Here is a 14037-nt window from a genome sequence, read left to right on the forward strand (position 1 = left end):
ATAGATTACGTGTCATCTGTCTCAAAATAGGTTGTATTTTTTAAACGGATCTATAAGTAATTGTCCACAAGTCAGAACATATTTTTCACATAGAATATGTTCTGACGGATGATCTGATCAGTTTATCTGAAATGGTATTTTGAGTACTAAACGTAAGCTAAGTAGGCCTCTGTAGACCAGCCTGTGACTCCCACTGCCAACGGGGATGACGAAAGCAAGCCTGGCCCAGGGAGGCAAAAGGACACAGAGAACTAGGAACTCTTTAAACTCATTTAACTTTCCAGGTCCACTGCTAGCCAGCTATTCAGAGTCCAGTAACAAGTGGTGGGTGCTCCTATAAGATGTCTGGGGCCTCTGAACTTGGTGTTTCCCTGACCTTGTTGTGAATTCTTTGTCTTTAAGTGTTCACAAATATGGAACAGGCTTCCTTGTTTTTTGGGTTTTTTTTCGTTTTTTGGCCGCGCCACGCAGCATGTGGGATCTTAGTTCCCCGACCAGGGATCGAACCTGCACTCCCTGCATTGGGAGTCCTAACCACTGGACCGCTAGGGTTTCCTTGTTTTTAACTTTCGCAACGCGGAGACATTTCACAGAGTTAATTTCCTAACATAGTAAATATACCCTATATTTATCTACTAATTCTTGACCCTATGTAAGTCAAACTATTTTTTTAAGTCAACACATATAAAATCGCACAGTTTAAAGAAGATGGGCTTCAGAGTTATACATGCCTGATTTGGAGGTCCAGCTCTGTCACTTAGCTGTGTGATCTTGGGCAAGTTACTTTACGTCTTTTTCAGCCTCAGTTTCCTCGTCTACAAAATGGGAATACTGTCTCACACCTCACAGCATTACAGTGAGGATTAAACAGCATAATAACATATATTATGATTCCGACTATAGATTAAGTCCTCAATCAGACATTAATTTCTACCACCCTAAAAAATTAAAAATCAAGTAGTTCTCCTTTCAGGTATATTACAAACATATCATAAAATTATTTCTTTAGGTATTCTCATATCTTTTTATAGTGTTCTTCTTAGGAAGAAAACCATACAGATGTTCTGAACTTTATAAATAATCTTACTTTGATGGACCTTGCTTCGTAAGAGGTAAGGTGCTTGAATTTGTATTTTTCTTATTTTAAAACCTTAGTTACATTGTGTTTACTTTAATTCTTCTATTGGCCTTTTAAATTAAATTGTTAAACTAGCTTATAATTATTTTCTCCCTCAATCTGTTGGATTCCTGATGATAAGATTATTACATTTCAATTATTTACATTCTTTGATTTTTTTTCTTTCAGCTATTTTATCTTCTAGTTATTAACATACTGATTGACTCTATATTTTCTTAAACTAACATTTTTCTTACTCATGATTACTCCTTCATTGACAACATGCAATGCCAGTAGAATGGCCAGATAATTTAACCTCAAACTATAGCGTTAACTCAATTCAGATCAAAATTCAGTTGTGAGGTATAATAATCATGAAAGATCACTGGATAGGTGGTCCTTAATATCCATTCTTCTAAATGGTCTGAGTATTGTCACCAGATCAAGCCAGACTCTTGGGGACCTGTACAGTCGGGCCATTGTTTTGGTAGCCATCACTATAACCCAAGGTTTCTCAACACTGGCACTATTAACATTTGGGCCGGATAATTCTTTGGGGTGGCGGGGGCGGGAAGGCGGGTGTCCTGTGCATTGTAGGATTCTTACCAGCATCTCTGGCCTCTCCCTGCTAGATGCCAGCAGCACACCCTCCCCCCACCCTAACTGTGACAACTGACACTGCCATGTGTTCCCTGGGGAGCAAATCTGTCCCCAGTTGAGAAGTTCTTTACACTAAATTGGACCGTGGGGTTTGGAAATCAGCTTACATTGAGAAATCTCTTAAAAAACAGTCATATAAAGGGATGGTACTGAGGATGTTACCTACTATATTATTCTCTGTTTCCATTAGGAGGAACCATAGGAGAAATGTGTCTCAGACCTCAGGGCAAACCAGATGTTGTTTTCTTATGGATAATGTGAATCCTTGGCTAATCCTTAAATAATAATCCATCCTTCTTTCCTTCCTCCTTCCTTCCCTTCCTCCTCCCCCTCCCCCTCCCTTCCTTCCTTCTCTCCTTTCTTTCTCTCACTCTCTCTCTTTTTCTTTTTTTCTTGCCATTGGAAAAGCTCAGAAGCAAATTTATAGCCCATTTTTGATAACAGTGTAGGATCTACAGCACGGATTTATGTGTACTAAACCTCTCAAATGTCAGTCTAATTCATTTTTCCCCCATGAACGTCTTAATCTTATTTTTATCTTACTATAATACATGCATGTGTACACAAACACTTTTTTGAATGAGATTAAGTATAAATTAATAAATAAAATGGTATTTAAACTGTAATTTTTCCCAGCAGATGACACCCTTCAGTCTCACTTTATCATGCCTCTCCAAATCTCCTTCTGTTAGATCTAGATCTTCCAAGTTTTCCCTTACAAATGTTTAAGTCTATTATCTCCAGTCAAAGCATATAATGAAATGTCACTTCAGTGAATGGATATGTCAGAAATATAAACATCTGCAGAATAAAGTTTTATAACTAAGTCCCTCTACATTTATTAGCAGTATATCTCTCCCAGTAGAAACTAGAACATGACAGGCATGAAATTCTAGGCGCGGTGTGTCTGGTAGGTAGTCCAGGCATCAGTACATCACTCTGTAGGATAATGGGGAGACAGAGGACCCACGTCTTCTTTTCTCTTGCCTATCGTGGTTTTGTCAGTCTTCCCTTTCCCCACTAAGGCCAAGTAACATTTGGAATCCATCCTGAGCCCTGGTGCATGACAGATGGTGACCTTGTGCAAGGAGTGGCCCATCTTGCACAAACAACGGTGACAACTATGAAGGGTCCTACCTCACCCTACACACTCATTACTTTTGATAGTGCTGAAAGAAACCATTTTCCTCTCAGTTTAACCCTTAACATAACCATTCCAAGACCTCAAATAAGATACGGGTATTATAAAGGTTCATCAACAGGTGAGTGGATAAACAATTTATGGTCTATGCAAGCAAGGGAAAAACCACTCAGCAAAAAAAAGTAGTACTACTAGTACCTACACTTACAAAGTGGTGAATCTCAAAACTACTATGCCAAAGAAGATGGGCTGAGAAGATGTATCTTTGAAAGATACAAAGAGTGAGTACACATTGTATTATTCCGTTTATAAGAAACTCTAGAGGAGGCAAAACTCATCTATAGTGACAGAAAGCAGCTCAGCAATTGTCTAGGGCCAGCAGAGTGTTGACAGCAAAGCCATACAAGGGAACTTTATGGAATGACGCAAAGGTTCTTTTTGATATCACATCTTGATTGGAATGGTGGTTTCCCGTTACATATTTATCACAACAAAACCTTTAGTATAACAGTACACTTAAATTACGTGCACATGGGTATTCTTGCTAAAAATGCATCACTTCAAACTAATAATAAGAAAACATCAAGACAAAACCAAGCTGAAAGACATTCAAAATAACTGATCAGTGCTACTCAAAATTATCAAGCCCGTGAATTACAAGGAAAGACTGAGGCGCTGTCACAGACTAGAAGAACCAAGGGGGTGTGACAAGTGAATGCAATGTGAACTCCGGGAACAGAAAAGGGGAAAAATCCAAATAAATCCTGCAGTTTAGATAGGAGTGCCTTAATTTTGTTAATTGTACCATAGTTATGTTTTTAACACAAGGAGAAGCTGAATGAAAGATATATGGAAACTTTTCACTATTTTTACAACTTTTTAAACATCTAAATTTATATAGAAATAAGTTTTCTAGATGGGTGCTTTTTATTGTGTATAAATTTTAATTCATTAAAGTTCATATAAGATTGAAACAAAAATAAATGGCAGTTTTTAAGAAATAACCCCATCCCCAGCCTTTTAAGTTCATTAAATATGCTTAAATCAAGAGTAAGACTAACTACAAGAACCAAAATACTCTACTTCTCAATATTTGAACCAATAAATCTAGCAGATAAAACACACACTAAAAGAATCACTAAATTTAAAAGATTACTAATTGAATAAAAAATCTCAGAATTCCTTCCCTCAGAATCATGATACATTCCCCCACATAACCACTAATATATAAATGACAATAAAATCATTACACAAATTATGGTGACACAATGGAATCCGTAAAATTTTGAAGTCTACGGTAAAAACATTTAATTTCTATGACTCTCACATCTAAGGACTGTTGTTATATATTTGGACTCCAAAAGCTATATCATCTCATTGAATATTACTTAAAGACTGGAAGGGCATGGGTAAAAAAACATTCAGAGAAAAATTAAACCTTTTATAACATACCTCCTCTGTTGCCATTTTCTTCATCCTACAAAATAAAAAAATATATATTCATATATGAATATTGTTTATAACTGGTAAAATCACAGTGAGGCTCAATTCAAGTCAAATTGCCCTCCCCAAAATGTGCCAATTACAGTCTTACTAACAGTGCCTCTTGCCAGAAGGAGGAAGCTGTCACACACAGAAATGGGAAGGCTGTAGGTAAAGCCAATTTATGAGGAGGACAACAGAAGCTTCTGACATACTGAGTGTAAGATGTCTAAAACGGACATCCGAGGAGAGTTGTCAGAAGTAAACAGCTGTACAGAGAGGGCCAGGCTGGTCATCACTTATGCACTATACATCGAAAAATGGGCCTTTAAAGGCTATTACAGGACGCAGAACTGTCTTTGGATACATTGGCTCCAAATTGGTATATATTTAAAACCTTGAGCTTTATCTATTTGGTTGCTTTCATTGCTACCAGGCTGTCTTGCTGCCATGTTATCTACCTCTAGCTGGGAAATTAGAAAAGCAACTTTGAAAAGCTAGCATAAAAATACATTTATTCAAATATTTGTTGAGCCTCTACCATACAAAAACTACAACGTACTGCAGAAAGAAAAACAGATTTAGTGAAGGGCTGATAATTTGTTACATAATTTTTGACCTTTATTTTGGCTGCCCAAATACATAGTTTTTTCCTGGTTATATGCTCTGTTCTGAGACTGCCAAGGTTGCCAGATACATAATAAAGACGTTGTATTAACTGCACATTTTCTGAAAGCTCTACAATATTAATTTTTATATACCCCTTTGAAGTGAATGAACACATTTTTATAGCTGAAAAGATTTCAATAAATATTTTCCATGTAAAAGGTACAAGACAGACCTATTTGCAAGAACATCTGTGTTAAATAACAGCATTAATAGCTGAGGTTTAATGAGCAATTATTGTCTGCCAATTCCTGTACTAACTGTTTTATATGTATTATATCACTTAACACAGCCACAGTGAGAAAAGTGCTGTCACTGTCTATTAGGAGACTAACCCAAGGTCACAAAGCTAACAAGGGCAGAGATGGGACTCAAACCCAGGCCCTTTTGACTCCAAAGATTGTGTTAGCAGCTACACTGTGCCTCTAAAATTTCTAGAAATATTTTCCGATTATAACAATAATAATAATGCATTTGAAATCCGTGTTTAGTAAAATCATCTTATAAAAACTGTACTACCTATATCATCATGATCCAAAGCTCTTCTTCAAAACAAAACCAAAAGACAAAAAATAAAATTCAGTCTTAATATGTAATTAACGCAAGGGACTTAAATTTTCAACTACTCTCACATGTGACCTAATACCTAAGTTTTACTATTTAAGACATTTAAATATAAAGGAGATTCTTAGGGAATCCAGATCAACTGTTTTATACATTTCAGGAACACCAAACTGGTCAATTTTAATTCTAAAGATAGCAATTATTCAATTCTTAAAAACTCTTTAGTACTTTTAAAAGCTTATCTTATAAGACATTTTCCTAGATAGAAATATTTAAGAAAGATATAATAAAAAAAAGTGTGGCCTCCAGAAGCAATCTGACACTATGTTTTACAAGACAGCCCAGGATTCACAGACATTTAGAATTAGAAAGGACTTTCTAATCTTCTAGTACAATCCCCTCGAATTAGAATGGAAATCTAGAAGCCAAAAGAAGTTAAGTGGCTTAGCCGAAGTCTTCGAAGTCTTCTGAATGTCATTATTTGCATTACACTGTTGAACAACAGTTAAGCATCAGGCATTCACGTTGGCCAAGTTCAAATCCTGGGTCCACCACTTACTCATTATATGACTCAGACCAGTTTCCATATCTATTATATGAGGTTAATAATAAACTGATATAATGCTCATAAAGAATACAGAACAAGTACTCAGAATGTCAGCTGCCATTATAATGATTCCATCCGCTGCTTCTTAGACCATGTTCCTATACGTTGAAGCATATGAGTGTAAGGCAGTCTGGTGAGAAGCTGTGTTTTTAAATTCTGACTTGCCATCATATTACCTATCTGAAAGTTAAGTATCAGTCTAATTCTAATAATTTTTTATAACTGTCCAAATATTTTAACGAACTATAATATTTCCTCCGCATGCTCAGCCTAGAAAACTCAACCACCTTTCTAGATACTAGAAAAAGAGCTACACATTAGAAAAAGTAGAGTGAAGTTTAGAATTAGAAGTTCTAGTAAAAAAGATATGGAGTTCATAATCAGTATGACCTTTCAGAGGAGATTAAAGTGTTTGTTCTAGAAGGTAAAAAATATCTAAAAGATGGAAAAGAATATAATAAAAATGCAGATATGACACAATTCTTTTAAGATAGAAAGAAGGCAGGATGAGAGGAAGACAAGAAGGAGACAGGATTTGCCTTGTGTTCTACTTTAATTACTTCTCTTACCTTATATGAAAATTGAATTGCAGACTCTGGGGGATAAACAATAAAATGCCTTAATGTAAAACCAAAGCCTTGGGATGTTCTTTTCAACATAACTGTTTTGGGACCTGGCCAGGAGAATGTTTCATCTTCGGATGGTGATACAGTTTCACTTTGTTCTTTTCCATCTTTACTTTTTGATACCTAAAATGAAAAGACGTTTAAAAGTTAACTATGTAACACAATATACTTCATCATTTGGGGAAAAATTTATGTGTAAAAATATAATACCTGAGTGCAGAAAGGAACTTACTGGAGAACAAGAACCATATTCTGATGCATGAACTATTATACGTGGTACAACAAATCATGCGGATTACCCAAAACTCAATTTTTTTCCTACAGTGGGATGCTATGAAAAGTTAATCAGAAGCAAGAAAGAACTCTGGGAAATGAGAAATATAATGGCTAAAATTTTAAATGCAATAGATGGAATGAAAGACAACACAAAATCTCACAGAGCACTAAGGACTAAGAAACAGAAACTATGAAAGAAGAGACATGAAACTGTTGCGAGTAAGAACACTAAACATGTTATCAGTCCAATGGCAGCAAAGGGTATCAGAAAATAAGAGCTAAGGCTTCAGGTTCTGAGCGCAAATTCAGCACCCACATAGATAATCCTTCCAATATCCTGGCTTTCCAGTTCTCTGCTATCTCTCTCCAACTCTTGGCTTTTATCTGCTCACGAGTAAAAACCCTCTGCAATCTCAGATCAAGGAGCCCACGCTGCATCCCGCTCACATGCCAACCCTTACGATTCTTCCATCTGAGGCTGACCCTACACCCGTCCCTCACTGCCCCACGTCCTCAGCTCTCTCTTAAACCAGCTTCAGTTCACTCCTTTGCCTTTCCCTCACTTCCTCAAAGTCACCTGAGAAGACCTCACCCTGGATAAATCAACATGACCTACTCTGGACCTGCACGCACGTGGCCAAACATGGGTGGAGAAAAACAGAAAATTAAGCCGGCGGCTTTCCCTCTAAGTTCATGACCGCTAACCTCAAGCGAGCCTTCAGTGTTGTCTGTCCATTTCTCTCCAGTCCATTCATCCAAGACGACCATTTCATCCCTTCTCCCCCGCCCTCACTTGGGGCTGATGACCTTGCTTTTATTACACCGAAAATACACAAGCAGGACAGTGAGAGCTTAGTCGCCGGCCACATCTCCCCGCCTACCTGCAACTGTGCCACATTCCCGTTTCCCTCCTGTGACAACGGCTGCACCGCCCATTGTTCTAAGGCCCCAGCACTTATGGACTAGAGCCTATTCTCTCTTCCTAGACAAAGACATGGTCCCAGCGATTCTCCCCTCGCTCTTTTACATCATGTTTTCTCTTCACGACATCATTCCCATTGGCGCATGTGTACATTTTCTATGTTCTTTAATCTTAAAACAACAACACAAATCCTCTCTTGACCACAGCCCTCGCCAGCTTCCACTTTGTCTTTCTGCCTATCTTTACAGGAAAACCTCTTGAAAGTTGTCTATGCTGCTATATCTCCAATTATTTTTCTCCCATTTGTCTCTTAAATCCCCTTAAATCAGGCTGTTGCCTCCCTAATTCCCAGAAACTGCTCTTGTCAAGGTCCCCAAAGACTTCTACGTCTCTAAATTGAATGATCAATTCTCAGCCCTTGTCTTCTGTGACTACTTCCTGCCTGAAAAACTTCCCCACGTGACTTCCCACACCGAATCTCCTCCTAACAGCCGGGATTCTGCTCAGTCTTCCTCACTACCTCATCAACTGCTCCACTTCTGAATTTAGGAATACCTAGGACTCAGCCATGGACCTTTCTACCTCTGCTCTGGCTTTCGGTGATTTCCCCAATTTTTATCTCTAGCCCAGACATCTCCCCAATCTAACAGGTATCTCAAACTTAACATGTCTACCTTGCTGCTAAGATTTTGTATGAAATTACAATTCCAAGTTCATCTCAGCAGTTTTGAAATGTCACCTTTATCAAACGACAAATACTTGAATATGCTTGATTCCATTACACTTTTTATTATGCTCCACTAGTGAATCTTATCTATTCTTCCACAATGATTTGCTTAACATGAAGGTATTTAAACTTAAAAATGCTCTTGGAAGCAATTTTTCAAGAGACTTCTAAATCCTGAACATTTTCATCATTAGTCAACATTTGGGTTGTTACTAGTTAGCTATTTTATCAATTTCATGTTCTTTTCCATTTGGAAAGACACTAGATAGTAACATTTCCCAGCCAAACCTGCAATAGGGGAGGCTATGATCAAGTGCTATCCAACAGAACGGAAGTATTATAAATATACAAAAATGAACAGTATTTCTACACACTGACAATAGGCACTTGGAAACTGAGATGTTTAAAATATACCATTTAAAATGTGAAAAACTAGGACTTCCTTGGTGGTCCAGTGGTAAAGAATCTGCCTTTATAATGCAGGGGACGCGGGTTCGATCCCTGATCAGGGGACTAAGAGTCCACATGCCACAGGGCAACTAAGCCCACACGCCACAACTACTGAGCCCACGTGCTCTGGACCCCACGTGCCACAACTAGAGAGAGAAAACCCAGATGCCACAACTAGAGGGAAGCCTGGGCACCGCAACAAAGAGCCCACGTGCTACAACTAAAGACCCGATGCAGCCAAAAATAAGTTAAATTAATAAATAATCTTTTTAAAAAAATAAATAAATAAATAAAATGTGAAATACTTAGGTATAAATATGACAAAAAATTTTCCAGACCTGTACATTATAACTCCAAAACACTGCTGAGAGATTTAAAGAAAATCTAAATAAATGAAGAGATACACCATGTTCATGGTTCAGAAGACTCAGTATCGTTACAATATCAACCCTCTCCAAATTGATCTATAGATTCAATGAAATCCCAGTCAAAATCCCAGGAGATTTTTGTGTAGAGTTGATAAGCTGTTTCTAAAATTCGCTTTGAAATGAAAAGGACCTAAACAACCAAAACAACTTTGAAAAAGCAGAATAAAATTGGAGGACTTACAAGACTTCATATAAAGCTACAGTAATCAAGACTCTGAGCCACCGATGGAGACTCTGTACATTTGAAACTCATTTATCATAAATGCATTTTAGTCTATTCCCCCTTCTAAAACTTGGAGATTTTAAGGGGGAGGGGGAGTAACACCAAACATCAACATGGCGGACTCAAGCCGAGTCTCAAATAACTGCAAAAGCAATCACATAATCAGGTAGAATTCGTAGCATGAAAGTTGCTATTCTAGGCTTAACTATCCAAGTAGTTTAGCCTAAGCTTTAGACAGTGACTGGATCCTCCTTTTGAGATCCAAATGAGAGAATTATTTTATATATGCACACAAGTTCATTCCCTCCGTGTGTGTGTGTGTGTGTGTGTGTGTGTGTGTGTGTGTGTCTCTAAGTTTCTCTGCATCCTCGAGGGCATTTGGTATTGTCATTATTTTTTCTCTTAGCCACTGTGATAGATGTGTAGTGATAGCTTGTTGTGGTAATATTTGCATTTCCCTACTGGCCAATGATGAACATCTTTTCCTGTGCTCAGTTGCCATCTCCTTGTGTAATTTTAAAGCACAAAAGAATCTAAGCTATGAGCAATATAAGTGAACCTTTTCCTGTTACATATGAGGAAACTGAGGCCTGGATTATTTAAGTGATTTGTCTAAGATTATTGTTGGCTAGTATCAGGGCAAGAATTAAAATCATGGTTAAATTAAAATCGTGGTTTCCTGAATCTGAGGCTAGAATATTTCCCCCGTGTCACATTACTTTTCGTCATCTCTTCTACTGTGCAGTCTGCATAGACTTTTCCCTCCAATAGGTCTTTGATCTAATCTATTATTTTTAAATTTTATTTTTCTGCAGGACTCTAATTTTATTTTATAAACACTTTACATGTATTAAATTTATTTCTAATGTATTATTATGACTTGGCCTCACAGCTCCCAAATATATTCAACCTTTCTTTCCTTTTCCTTTGAACCATATAGATAAGGCTCTTGGATCCCGGTGTCATGCTTCAAGTTTCTGTGTTGAGCCGTTCTGTCTTGTTCTACTGAGTTCTTTACAAAAATGGAGAAAATGGGATGAAGAGTAAGCAATTTTTTTTCGCTCCCTGCAAACTAAGATTTTTTGAGGCCACAAAGCTTCGTTGTCTCAATTATTTCAGCCTCCCAAGAACATCACATCGAATCCTCTTTAGTTTCCTTACCTTTTCCCTACAGGAAAGAAGGGTTACAATTCTTTCTACATAAAAAGAGAAGATGAAAAGAAATACACATATGTGCCTTTCTCCCTCCTTCTCTTCCTTACCCACAGAGGCTTTTGATCTGTTGGATTTTATAACAAGGGCAAACTGCAGGCACACAGTGAAGGACACAGCAGTCAGATTTCTCCACTTGAGAAGACCCTTAAAACGTTATCTCTACACGTGTCTCACCTTCCCACCATGAGCACCAATTCATGTACCAACAGCCTCAGCGTGCAAGAAGCCAAGAAGTGGCTGGAACCATAGCAGTCACATTCCTGTGCACTAAGAACTGACATCTGATTCCCTGAAAAGACTTCATAACAAGGTCACCTGCTTGAATAATAACTGAAGGTTAAAAGAAACCGAAATAAAGGTAAAAACTAGATATAACAACCAGGCAAAGCAAAGAGGACAAAAGTATAGGGGAAAATGCTAATCATATAACAATAAAGGTAATAAAAACCTCACAGAAGGGAATGCACACTGGCACGACAGAGCCCTTTGGGATAATGGAAATGTTCTAAAAGTGGATTGTAATGAAAGTTTCACTACTGTATAAATTTACTACAAGCCACTGAAATGTCACTTAACAACAGGTGATTTTTATGGTTTGTAAATTACACTTCAACAAAAATGCTTTAAAAAAAAAAAAAGTGGCGCAGGTAAAAAGTACAAAGTCTAAATGTTTGCCAGAGGTGAAAGACGCAGGGCTGTCATGAAAGCAAACACAAGAGAGTTAAGAAACAATCCCTGTATACACAGTAACTATATGACCCCTAAGCTATCTTTTGTAATTATTTGTACTTTAAATAGAATGGGATGGCTTCCTAGTATATTCCAGGAATCATTCACGATAAAGCATAAGAAAGTATTATGTTCATCCTAGAAGATCCTAACATTGACTCCATCATATTTCTAAGTTTATAAGCCCTACTCCTACGGATTACTTGAAAATGTTTTGCTATTTTTTTTAAAATCTTACCACTTATAATATTAGTAGTACCAGTTGCTTAAAGTAAGATTTTTCTGCCTTATTTTAGGGCCATGCTTTCTCGCGGTGATGATTTGAATATGTGAGTCCTTTTCCTTTTTTATAGTTGAATTACTGAACTCTTCTAGGTATGACTGTTATCTGGGCTTGATGTTTTTTCTTTCATTACATGGGGAGATGGCACACACAGCGGGGAAGAGCATGGACTCTGAGCCAGAGTCCCTGGGCCTGGGTCCTTGATTTATCACCAGCTGTGTGCCTTGGGCATTTGGACCTCGGTTATTCGTCTTCCATACGAGGGTGGTAATAATAGTGCCTACCTCATAAGCTTCTCATGAAGATTAAATGAGTTACAGTTTGTAAAGTATTTAAAACAGTACATCACACATAGCAAGTACTCTTTTAACTGTTTTTCTAAAACCACAGGGGTCACCAATACATAAAGGCTTATCTCAAAAGTGTATTACACAATAACACTTTTCACATACTCAGGAGAATAGTGTGTAAAACATAGTTTTGTCTGAAGGGGAAAACAAAATCTTGAATAGCCATAAAACTTCCTAGATTTTTATGTACCACAAGAAGTCGGATGGAGATATGGGTTCACTGTGGTTGAGTAACTTGTCAAAACAGCTAGTAAGTGATAGAGCCAACCTACTCTTTCCATTCTATGCCATGAGTGGAGAGGAAATACCATGTGGTTTACATATTTGGACACTTTAAGCTTCTGTCTCCACAGTCCTAACGCCACAGAGAGTTAATCTCACAGCAAATTATTCCTCACATACTGACTTTCTGTCATGAGACAGAAAGTCTCTACAAATTTTCAACATGAGGAGATCTTGTGTGTTTAATTAAATAGCTTGTTTGTTTAATTCCGATTGAGTTAAAAGAATCTTGAATAAAGCTTCTTTATATGCTACATATACCTGGCAACTCTTGACTTGAAGCTTCTGTTGACGGGGAATCTCCTTCTTAAAAATTAAAAAAAAAAAAAAAATTTTTTTTTTTTTTTTTTTTTTGGCCAATCCAGGTTGATAACAATTGAAACTACTTTGATGTTGAATATCTAGATGTGTCTAGATGTACTTTTCTAAGAATTAATTCTAGTTCTCAGTAGATATTTTAATATTTATGAAAGATGATGGCCAATATGGGTCCTTTCTGCTGCTGTTACCTCTGTAGGCTTCATTTATGGATTGTTTTGAAACAGCTGGTATTTTCCTATGTGATTTCCTTCCCTATTCAAGGTTCTGGTTTCTAATGTAATTTTTATCTAGACAGTACTGTTCTCTCTTCTCTCTCTCTCTCTGATTTACTTTCAGATCCCACCATGTCAAAGACATGAGGTCTTAATTCCACAATTTTAGAACTTCACTCTCATAGAAGATAGGTATTTTAAAATCTGAAGTAAATGAAAAAAATTGGAAAGAATGGTGTAAACTTTCTAGAAATGTTTTATAAATAGCTTAGTTTTGACTACTACTATGACTTTGGAAAGTTATCTCTAATTTTCTTCTGACACATTATAATCTGTCAATATTATCAGTCTCACAAAATGGTAAAAATCAGAACGTACTTCTCTTCATAAATTATCCATTCAGACCCATTTTCTGGGCATATTCTTGCAGTTGTCTTACTAGTAGTGATGATGGGATTAGATTATACTTACTTCTGTCCCTTGGACCTCCTGTGACTAACAATAAATGTCTTCATGATATTAGAGGAAAGTCTGAGCTTGTTTCCTAAAATAGAGAAATCACTTTCAAGATGACACATTAATGACAATCCTCACTTGTCATTTCTATAACTTTCCATATAATTTGAAAGAATTCATCTTTATTACTGATTCCAGAAGTAAATATGACTGAATCTCACTGGCATATTGTCTGCATTCATTCTTTCATCTTTAATAGCTTCTGACATTACTTCCTAATTCTGTTATCAAAAATATTCA

The 14037-nt window shown here is 37.0% G+C and overlaps 1 protein-coding gene across 2 annotated transcripts in view; it reads right to left on the bottom strand.

Moving 5' to 3' along the window:
• Positions 1–13021, bottom strand: part of ARHGAP21 (Rho GTPase activating protein 21) — an 81919-nt gene extending 68898 nt beyond the window's left edge. For both annotated transcript variants that reach the window (XM_065871381.1, XM_065871380.1), the window contains exons 1-3: positions 13010–13021; positions 6807–6986; positions 4371–4395 (exon numbers count right to left, since the gene is read on the bottom strand). In XM_065871381.1, the coding sequence (XP_065727453.1) occupies positions 4371–4395; positions 6807–6896 (115 nt within the window). In that variant the 5' untranslated portion in view covers positions 6897–6986; positions 13010–13021. The remainder of the gene's footprint in view (positions 1–4370; positions 4396–6806; positions 6987–13009) is intronic.
• Positions 13022–14037: the final 1016 nt, after the last annotated feature.

The sequence above is a fragment of the Phocoena phocoena genome, chromosome 2 (genome assembly GCF_963924675.1).
Source record: "Phocoena phocoena chromosome 2, mPhoPho1.1, whole genome shotgun sequence".
Lineage (NCBI taxonomy): Eukaryota > Metazoa > Chordata > Mammalia > Artiodactyla > Phocoenidae > Phocoena > Phocoena phocoena.